The sequence below is a fragment of the Vipera ursinii genome (genome assembly GCF_947247035.1).
Source record: "Vipera ursinii genome assembly, chromosome: 1".
NCBI classification, from domain to species: domain Eukaryota; kingdom Metazoa; phylum Chordata; class Lepidosauria; order Squamata; family Viperidae; genus Vipera; species Vipera ursinii.
The window spans coordinates 289,208,708-289,219,550 of NC_139512.1; the positions used below are offsets into that span (position 1 = coordinate 289,208,708).

The window sequence follows — 10,843 nt, forward strand, 5'->3', positions numbered from 1 at the left end:
CCCAGTCTTTCATTCCTCTCCCTTCCATCTCAGTCAGGACATGAACCTGACAGCCTTTTCACTTCCTCTTTACCCCCTTATCCCAGAATCAGAACTTGTTAGTTCTCTGTTATTTATTTATTTATTTATTTATTTATTTATTTATTTATTTATTTATTTATTTATTTTTGAATGGTCATCTGGGAGGTTGCATGAACTGCCCTCTTCCCATTTTGGAGCTAGAGGAAATCAGTCTGTTCTAATGGCTGTTGGATCAGGCTTCAGGGTGGGAGCTGTGTCCAAAGCCCTGCATAGTAGCAGTGCGGATCGTAAGAGTGTTCACAGGGTATGGTTAAAAAAAAGTCAAGATGGTGGCTGTGATGGTACAGTTGAAGCGCTGCCCATTTTTTTTAAAGCAAATTTTGATCACACTTTTATGGCCACCATCTTGACTTTTTTCACCATACTCTGCGGCACCCCTGGCAGGTTCAGGTTCCTACCCAAATCTCCAAGCACTAGAATGAAGCAATATTTCTTAATTTCACAGATGTCCATCAGAAGGCAAGTAATTTTTATTGGCTATAGCAGTTGTCTTCAAAAGCAGGGATGGAAGGCAAAAAGCATGTCTTGGGCAGAAGACAGTCCAACTGCTGCTGCAGTTGGGCAAAGAAAGCAAGGCTGCTTATGACTGCTATCTGCCTCTCCAGCTCAGCACTTTGGCTGTGGAAATAACTAGTTGTATTCCCAGTTTCAGAACATAAGCAGAAGCACAGAGATATAGCAGAACCAGGGAGTGGTATTTTAATGCTGCTTGTTGGGCTGACTATTCTTCTCATCTGTCCTCAGTAGGAGGGAACTAAGAAACAAGTACCATAACATGTCCCAGTCCTTGAAAGCCCCTTGCTTGGGGCCAGAAGGGTGATGGGCAGAACACGTTGCCCCATCACCAAGTGGCTGAGAGGGCTTCTCCTTCCGAAAGTGCCATGTTTGAATTGGCTACTTGTGGCAATAAATAGCTGTTGTGTGGCCAAAAAGCAAACAAGCTGTCCAGAGTCATCCTGATGCCAAAATCAAAATAAACAAATCATCAATCAGACCAAAAAAAAAACACCAGGTCAAACATTTGCTACAGGAGGTAGACAGGAGGTGAATGAAAAGGATAAATCAGTCAAAACATGTTTCTTATTCAAGATTGAGTGAAGTAGGTGAACAGATTAGAATTGATTTACAATGGCTGTTGTGGAATACAAATGAGAAAAGAGGTTCCAAAGGATGCTGTATGTTTGGACAGCAGATAAAAGAGTTTATAAAGACTTGCAAACCTTGTTAAGCAAGAAAAATTCAGCCTAAATCAATTAAAAAACAAACACCAAAGCCTCACAACTATAAAAACTAGAATAAGAATTAGTACAGAAATTGGAAAAGAAATTCCATTGTATCGTTGATGTGGCTGGCACCTGCACGCCTAGTTCAAAAAAGGCTTTCTTGTCTACTTAGGGATTTGATTCATAAAATTGGAAAGGGGCACACACAACCCATGAAATTTCCCCATTGCTTAGGCAAGAGAAATTCAGCCTAAATCAATTAAAAAACAAACACCAAAGCCTCACAACTATGAAAACTAGAATTAGTACAGAAATTGGAAAAGAAATTCCAATGTATTGTTGATCCATTTTCAAATATCACTGACAGATAGTTGTCCAGACAGTTTTCTGGGAAACCATGTAAATCAATGAACTCTACCCTTCAAAAATATTAAACAGTTGTCTTAATAGACAGCATGAAAATGCTCTTGGATCATCCCAAAAGACATATTCTAAGATTTTTTTCCCCAATAAGGTTTGCCTTGATTAAAGGCAAATATCAAATATATGTGTACATCAGAGAGTAAAGAGTAGGTTGAATGGCTCCAGGGTTTGGTTTTATACATCTCCCTTTGACTGTCTCAAATATCTATTCTGTAGCTATTATTTTAAACTGTGAAAAAATAGGAATTTCATTTCTGGCAAAATGTGTAGAGGGTCCAGGTTGTCATATAACTGATAAGTGCTGTTTGCACCAACCACTGTTTTAGTAACATTGCATTACAACATGGGGTATGTCTATAACCAGGAGACAGACGTTGAGTGATTTTTTTTATTATGTACCGTATATGTTTTATGGTTATCTTGGGCTGATAAATGCATAGCTGTTTAGTTTGGGAGGGAGGACCTTATTTAATTAAACACATCAGAATCTCAATAGATCTAAGTCCGGATTATATTTTTACAATCAATATTATAAATTGTACATACATAATTTACAACAATAATTGTAAAGCTATACTGTTTCCTAGCTCTGAATAGGAATATGATATATTATAGTACATTGTGCATTGTGTATCACATGAAGTATTAGTACTGCTTTAGTAAGCCTTAGTAAGAGCACACTTAGAATAATACATCCAGTTTTTGGTCACCATATTATAAAAAAAGATGTTGAGACCCTGGAAAGAGTGCAGAAAAGAGCAATAAAGATGATTAGGGGGCTGGAGGCTAAAACAGACGAAGACCGGGTGCAGGAATTGGGTATGTGTAGTCTAGTGAAAAGAAGGACTAGGGGTGACATGATAGCAGTGTTCCAATATCTGAGAGGCTGCCACAAAGAAGAGGGAAGGTCAACCTATTTTCCAAAGCACCAGAAGACAAGACAAAAATAATGGATGGAAACTAATCAAGGAGAGAAGCAACCTAGAACAGTGATGGCAAACCTTTTAGAGACCGAGTGCCCAAACTGCAACCCAAAACCCACTTGGGTGCCGGATTAGCGTGGCCCATTGGGTGGGCGTGGCTGCGGTGGTAATGGCAGACTGGGTGGGACTAAAAAGGGACTAAAAAGTTCAATCAATCAATTCCAACTTTGCGAGATCTTTTTTTTCCCCGTGAGAAGTTGAAGTTGATTGATTGAACCTTTTTTTTTTTTTGCACATGGCACTGGAGGCCTAAAGCGAAAAGGTTTTATAAAACTCAGCTGAAGGCCTAGGACTGGGGTGAGGGGACGCGTGCCCACAGAGAAGGCTCTGCGTGCCACCTTGGCACGCGTGCCATAGGTTCGCCACCACGGACCTAGAACTAAGGAGAAATTTCCTAACGGCGAGAACAGTGGAACAGCTTGCCTTCAGAAGTCGAGGATGCTCCATCACTGGAAGCTTTTAAGAAAAGACTGGACATCCACTTGTCTGGAATGATACAGCATCTCCTGCTTGAGCAGAGGGTTGGACTAGAAGACCTTCAAGGTCCCTTTCAGCTGTTATTCTGTGTGCTATTAACTTTGCTTCAACAAGCTAGTGAATGTAGCCTGGCAATGTTTCCATAATAGAGGGAAAGGCATCCAAAGAACACCTCTTGCAAATTTGCTCTCTTTACATTTATAATTCTGTTATTTTGTATATATTTGATCCAGATTACACCAGCTTGACAAGCATTGCCAGTCTTCTGCCCAGCAGCTTGTGGAGTTACTCAACAAACAGAATGAGTTATACAAAGAGCGGCAAATACTTACAGAAGAGGTGGATTTTCTTCGGACTCAGGTACCCCTGAAAACCAGGAGAAATGTTCATGACTTTAGTTCATGCAGACCAATTTTTCCTCCTTTTTTCTTTTCAGTTTATTGATACAGCATGGTTGACGGGCATTCTCATTTCTCATGGAATCAGAATTTTTAATGCTCTCCACCTTCTTTTCTTTTCCTGATGGAACTACTATAGAGTTGCTGATTTCATCTCTCTTGTTTCTTGGACCCATTTTGAGTTTATTTCTGTTAACATTCAGCATATATTTGTTTTTGCAGCAGGTGATTATGCCCAGTCATTAATACATCATACTGTTTCTATTGGCTGTGCTAAAGTGGTAAAACATGGGTTGAGGAATATTGCCATTCACAGCAGTAGTCTATAAAGATGAAGAGAACCATTTCACAAAAGTGCTTTAATTTTTTTAAACTTTAAACAAAAATTTCCTGATTTGATACAATTCTCCATTCTTTGATAAAGCTCATAAAATTGTATTCTAGCACAAATCTGTTGCCTCTTTTGAAGGGAAAAGAGAAATCACGGAAGCCTTTTTTTTTACAACGTATTATTGTAAAATATAATTCTGACCTGTCAATTACACAATCAATACAAGCAAAAAGATTTAAAACCTGTTTACGGGATATTCATTCATTGTCAACTAATTTTTTTTAAAAAAATAAGAGAAACACAGAAAAATCACGTAAGGATGCAGATCCCTACAAGTGGTAAATGCCCATCTTTTGTTTTTCTTTCAGTTATCCTCTGCCCCACAGCCATAGTTGAAAACACTTCGGGGAAGACATCAGAGAAGGAAAATGCCAATCACCGTTTTTCAGCATAAAGACCTGATGTGCTTAGATCGTTAAGCATTTATCAATATGTCTTCCTTTGCTGGGAAAGTCATCCCTTCTGTCTTGGATTGTCAAATATTCAGACCCAATGTCTTATAGATGCTCAATAATTTGTTTGTCCTCTCTCAAGAAGACAGTTCTGGTTGAATTTCTGAGGAATTATTTGTACTTTTAGATGATTGACACCTGTGTAGGTTGTTTTTTTTTTTTTGGATGGAACTTGAAACATGCATAGAGGTTATACTGGATCAAAACCAGCTTTAAATGCCATATTATTCCCCGCCCCCAATATTCCTCATTTTTACATAATTTTCTTATCAGATATTTTGCCCTGATGAGAGAGGTTATATACGCATCACCTCTGAATTAAGGTATAGTATTATTGCCCCATGAGTGAGGAACAGTTCCCCCAATAAGGTTGAAATCTGTTCTGTCTTTGCAAGATGATCAGAAGTTTCTCTTCCTACAGCTCTGGAGCTTAGTATTGTTGTACAGTCTGCAGTATTTATTAATGATTGTTTTTATGTGCAAAAGATCATAAATGCCTCTCCCCTGATTGGACTGTAGTGTTGTTTGCACTAAGCGTGGTGTTTGAAGACTTAAGTACACAATCTTAAGATATTAGTTTAAAACAACAGCAGCAGGTCAGATAAATATAAATGACATTCTCAGTGGCTTTATAGTTTGATGATCATTGATTTTTCTTCTCTTCAGATAAATGGGTATAATAATATATAATTCCTAGACAAAACTCTTCTATTGAGGCTGCTATTCCTACATATATCATATTCTCCTTAGAACTCAACATGATGGTAGCAAACCTTTATGTTTAATAAATGTCAGTTTAAGCAAACTTTATATATTAAAGTTGGGCTGAATTGAAAGAAAAATATATATGGCTGTGGAAGTGGCTGATTTTTTCAGTCCCCATCTGTGGCTTTACCATCTGTCTAGGACTCACATCTATAAATATAGTCTTAAAGTATGGATTTGCCTTATCACCACAAAGCTAACATCTTTGCTGTAAGTGTTCTTCAGCAGGTATACGGTACAAAAGAGCTGTGCTGTCCTGAGACACCACTCCTGTTCTTGATTTGACTTTTTTGTGCTGCATGTTGGAAAAGCACGTGGAACTGCCAGCATCTCTAGATTCCCTGCATGTTCCATCTTTTGGAGCAATTTTGACAGAAAAAAGATTTTACCTCTCCAGTGTTAGTACCCTGGACCCTCCACCATCTCCCCAGCAAGTGGAACATGTTCCCCAGCCTGGCTTCGTAATTGGTGGGGAAGGAAGAAAGGAGGCTGTTAATATTCTGATTCTGGAAAGAGGAGAGTTGATTGAAAAAACAGTGCAAATTCAGAACGTCTGCACATTCTTCATTATCTGGGAGAAAGAAAGCTGTCTGTTGTTCATCAAATAGTTATTACAGTATGAGGAGAATGAAGGCAACTTCAGCCTAGCAAGCCCAGAGCTAAATTGGGCCCTAAAATTTAGTAATCTACTTCCTTATTTAATAACCTTTGTGAGATTTTTGTATTTGACTGTCAGTAATGTATCAGAGGCAGAGAGAACCAATTCCATTGCCTCTGGGGTCTCTCTGGAGAACCTCAGCTGCCATAAAGGAGGAAACCTAGTCAATTTCACCCTCTCCTTCCCACTGTTTTGTGTTCCACAGCATGAAGCAGACTGATATTCACCCAGGGCAGCATCCTCTCTTTAGGTCAAGTGGTTATTCTTAACAATTTAAAAAACAAAACCTGGAGAATCAGGTTTCCAAGCTCTCACAAAAGAAGCTACAGCTATAGAAGCCAACAACCAGAAATGGATGATCCCACAGAAAGAAGCAATTGGAGTCAAAGAAGTCACACCCTTCCCCCACCCACTCGCAAAGACAACATTACTTCCACGTTCCTTGTCTGTGCAAAGTAGAATGTCTAAATAGAAGAGCCGTGGCGGTGCAGTGGTTACAATGCAGTACAGCAGGCTAACTCACTGCTGACTCCAGGAGTTCGATTCTGAGCGCCTCAAGGTTGACTCAGCCTTCCATCCTTCTGAGGTCGGTAAAATGAGAAGCCAGATTGTTGGGGGCAATAGGCTGACTCTGTAAATCACTTAGGGCTGTAAAACACTGTGAAGTGGTATACAAGACTAAATGCTGTTGCTATTGCTAGAATGTTTTCCATTTCCTTGTGTAAAATATCCTTTTCTGCTGGTTCACATTGTTCCAACCAGTGGCAACGAGATGGAGACTCTTGTGAAGGCATGTCAACAAATGGTAAATCAGGGTGAGGAAGCTGTGGAGCTGAGCCTCTTACCATTTCTGCTGGACAAGCAAAAAGCTATTTTTATAAATTGGAGGCGGGAAAAGCACCATGGGGCAGAGCGGGAAACTGTTTTGTTGTAGGAAACTAACAGGATGTTCTTTTATCCTGCAGCTTAAAGGCAGTGATGATGCAGAAATATTAAATGCATTTAATAACATTTGGCCCATTTTTATAAGAGGACTCAAGTATTTTGAAGCTGAAAATAAATGTCTCACTCTATTTTTTCTTTTTAAAATTTAAAAATATAAAAAGTTTCTGCATTGCAAATCAAAGTATTAGAATGTACATTTATATTCAGTGCACCTGGATTCCATATAGCCCCCACATGCATTCTTCCACATTAAAAACTCTAAATGGATGCAGCTTTGCTTGTAAATGTCCATTTGCCAAAGAAGCATAAATTTAAAAAGCAAAGCTAATATGGAGGCTGATGGGGAGTATCCTGAGCATCTAGAATGTCTTGACTGATGCCCATGATGGTTACAGTCACCAAGGTAAGAATTTCATAAAAAATTGAACTCTCAGAATAATTTCAAATTAAATCCCTGTTGAACTCATCTTTGAGGCAAAATTTCTAATTTTATTATAAATCTAGCTATAATCAAAAGTCGACTTCAGATGGAGACAGCACACAAACTAGAGGGTTGACTGGCAAGAGGAAAAATGTGTGAACTTATAGTGGAGAAAGGAAGGGAAAGTCTAACAACCAAACTTTGATCGAAGTCTTAAGTTTTTGAACAACTGACTTCTGAATAAATACCACAAGAGATGTATTTGTGAAATGTGACATTCAGTTGCAAAATAAGATCTCAGGACTGCACAGTATTGTTTCAACGCAGAATTTGTACCAAATAATAAAATGAAAGTTCTTGGAAATAAAATAATAATTGACTATTTGAAAACTGGTGACTCATAGCAAAGTATTAGCTATCATTAAAAATTATAAATACTGAAGTGTCCAAGGCAGTGTTATTTAAACTCTTCATACCCAGTGTTTTTAGGGATGTTTGGAAACTAAGAAGGACCAATAACACATTTGCTTTGAATATTCATTAAAATAGCAATAATTTCATTTCACCCTTATAAATATGTAATAAATATTTATTAAATACATGAATAAAATGTTTCTTAATATTATCCACCCTGAATTTTCAGCAGTAAGGTAGATTTAAAAAACCCAAATAAATAAATGTGTACATGCTTGACAGAAGTAAACAGAAGTGTAACATGTCATTTTATAACTAAAAATGACTAGCAAAGAGCTATGCAATTATTAGAATTTCCTGGAGCAATAACTCAAATTCTAACATGGAATCTTAATTTATGTGTTTTAAATGGAATAGTTACATACCTCTGATCATAAAATGTTTTCATGGTATAATAAATATTGACTTAACTGAGAAATGATTACATATAACTAAGGCACAGTCCAGACAAAGTTAAGGTTTGTGATCCCATTGATTTCAGTGGGAAGGTTCAGCACATGCATAACCCTGTTTTCCCTCCTAAAATATTTTTTTTTACCATTCTGTGTCCCTCAAGAATTTGTTCCCCCTCACCTAACCTTGCATTCATTCTCCAAACTTAGCAACCACTACCTTCCAACCAATATTAATATTTTTCCTAGCTCTTACTAGTCTTTCAAACATTTTAAGATCCTATATGTATTTAGACAAAACTAGACATTTCTGAACATATTTTTATTCTCCATTACTTCCATTTCTTTCTTTACCAAATACACATCCTTTTATTCTTTTGGTTCTCTTAAGCATTCCACTGTTAAATATTCCGAGTTTTGCTAATCTGTTTCTCGAGCATCCCTGGCAAATATTTGTTCACACATGCTGATTCATTCTTGATAAACTTATCAGGTGATTACTTACAGGTATAAATGAGTTATCACTTGTAAATGATTACAAACAGAATTCACATAGTGTATTTATGTCAATTTAAATAAGACAGTTCATATGTGAAGCTGATGGTAAAATACAGTTAAGCACGTATTATGTAAATGAACATAAAAACTTACTGTTGAATCTCTAGGCATTGATTCATTGCTACTTGAACTCTCATATGCTATTCTTTACTTTTTCTTGCATTTCCAAATTGCCTTAAATCTGATCTGACTTCTGTCCACTGTGGGTCCCTGGAAACCTGCACTCTTCATTTGACAATGTTTTCTCTTCCAATTGGGTACCTGATGACTTCAGCAATGTAGATACGAAGTCTTAATTCATTTCAGGTATACAGCTATCTTGGACATTGGTTTCCAATAATTGTAATCCATAAAAACAGCATTGCTTTTTTGCAATAAAAGCTTAAAACCAAAGCAGTTTGAAAACAGGGTACTTTTAAGGACCAAATTCTAAGCTGCTTAAAGGGCCACATATTGTTGTTAAGTGCCTGGCTGAAAAGTGTGATCACTGTTTGGGAACTTGTCAACCAAACAATTCAGAAATAATCACTAGAGATAGACCTTTTCTGTAGGTGGTGCCATAATTTTTAACTCTTCCTCAGAAATAGATTATTTTTCCACTTTAACGTGCAACAATTATTTTATTGCTACAAGTTGCAATTTCTAAAATAGTTTATCCTAGTTAAAATACTTGCAACTACTTTTTTATACTGTCTACTACCATATTTCAGTACTGTATTTCTAGTTCTTGTTGATTATATAATTAAATTGTATGCCTTTTTGGATAACTTTACAGAAGAGTTGGGTAGCTGTCTATTATTGTTTCTGTAACAGAAAAGCTAAGTTCTGAAGATCCATGATGAAACAATATTGCAACAATAGAACTGGCTGGTGTTAGATGGGGTAATAATAACAGAATAACAACAGAATAACAGAATTTGAAGGGACCTTATAGATCATCTAGTCCAATGCCCTGCTCAAGCAGGAGACCATATACAATTTCTGAGAGAACTCCCCAAAGGTTTGTGTTTTTGTAGTCAAAATACTAAGGGCAAAAATATCAGAACTCAGAAGACATAGTCTGGTGGCTTCAATCTGATACGGTTGAAGTAAAGAAAGTAAACAAATATTTATTCCTTTCCTTATTTAATTTTTCATGCTTATTGAAAGCAGCAAGCAGTAGGAAACCGTGTAGAACAAAGCATCTTTTCTGAAATCTCTCCTTTTTAAAAAAAGCTTTCCATTCCTAGATCTTGGAGATTTATTAAATGATTGATTGCCTTCAAGTCAGTTTTGATTTCTGATGACTGCCTGAGAGGGCCTCAAGAACTCAAGTTGCTGAAGTCACAGAAACTAATCTAAACTCCTATGGCTCTTGAAATGCTTACTGGCAGTTTTTAGGATTGTATTCTTAATGTTACAAATTTGGCAAACTTATTTCTTAAAAATTTTGGAATTGTTTTACACAGAGCACATTCTAATTTTTAAGTAAATTAATATAAATTAATTAAGCTACATATTTACTTTACATGGAATGTACTCTAATGTTCACAGATGATACCTTAACTCCATAATTTTGAGTTAGGCATGAAAAAAATAACAGAAATGAGTGAAGGGATGCTATTACTGGAATCTGTGATTTTCCAAGCTTAGGAAATGTTTGGGACAAACTGGTAATTAATTATTACTCATGATTTTGCAAAAGCAGAATCAGTACCAGAATGCATAATTTCTCATCAGTTATTGAAACAAGCACCCAACATATTCTTGAACTGCCTTTTTATGTTCTTAAGCTTGACTTTATTACTTTTGCCATTTCTATAAGTTTCCATTCATAATTTTTATTATTCATTCCAAAATCTTTCCTATTTAACTTGTATTCTTTTATACATGGAATGCATTTCCATAATGAATGCTATGCTCTGTTACAGTTAAAAATAAAAATGTTTTTCTTAAATATGTCCTCCAGCATGCTTTTCTTACAATGGCTGTGTATAAATTATACAACAAATTCTGCATCTGGTTTCCTTCTGGCTTCTTCATTCCTTTCCCATATTTTTAGACAGTGAGCGTCTTTAAACAATGGGTATCTTATATATAATTAGAATTTAATAAATGTTCTTAGTTACAGAATTATCTAAAAGGAGACATTTCCATATGGGAGAACCGAGCAGTTTCTTGATAATTTATATGAAGACTGACATACACCATCACATGGACAAT

The 10,843-nt window shown here is 36.6% G+C and overlaps 2 protein-coding genes across 13 annotated transcripts in view; one reads left to right on the forward strand and one right to left on the reverse strand.

Moving 5' to 3' along the window:
* The window catches only part of SDCCAG8 (SHH signaling and ciliogenesis regulator SDCCAG8), a 123,962-nt gene extending 119,612 nt beyond the window's left edge, over window positions 1–4,350 (forward strand). Inside the window, exons 18-19 of the mRNA XM_083349909.1 lie at window positions 3,421–3,547; window positions 4,285–4,350. Of these exons, the coding sequence (XP_083206035.1) occupies window positions 3,421–3,547; window positions 4,285–4,308 (151 nt within the window). The 3' untranslated portion in view covers window positions 4,309–4,350. The remainder of the gene's footprint in view (window positions 1–3,420; window positions 3,548–4,284) is intronic.
* AKT3 (AKT serine/threonine kinase 3) overlaps window positions 1–10,843 on the reverse strand; it is a 181,080-nt gene that overhangs the window by 10,753 nt on the left and 159,484 nt on the right. Inside the window, exons 17-18 of one of the 12 annotated variants that reach the window (XR_014490887.1) lie at window positions 5,583–5,699; window positions 3,520–3,908 (exon numbers count right to left, since the gene is read on the reverse strand). The exons of the other annotated variants lie outside the window; for them this stretch is intronic. The gene's annotated coding sequence lies outside the window, so the exon portion shown is untranslated. The remainder of the gene's footprint in view (window positions 1–3,519; window positions 3,909–5,582; window positions 5,700–10,843) is intronic. 12 annotated transcript variants of the gene reach the window in all.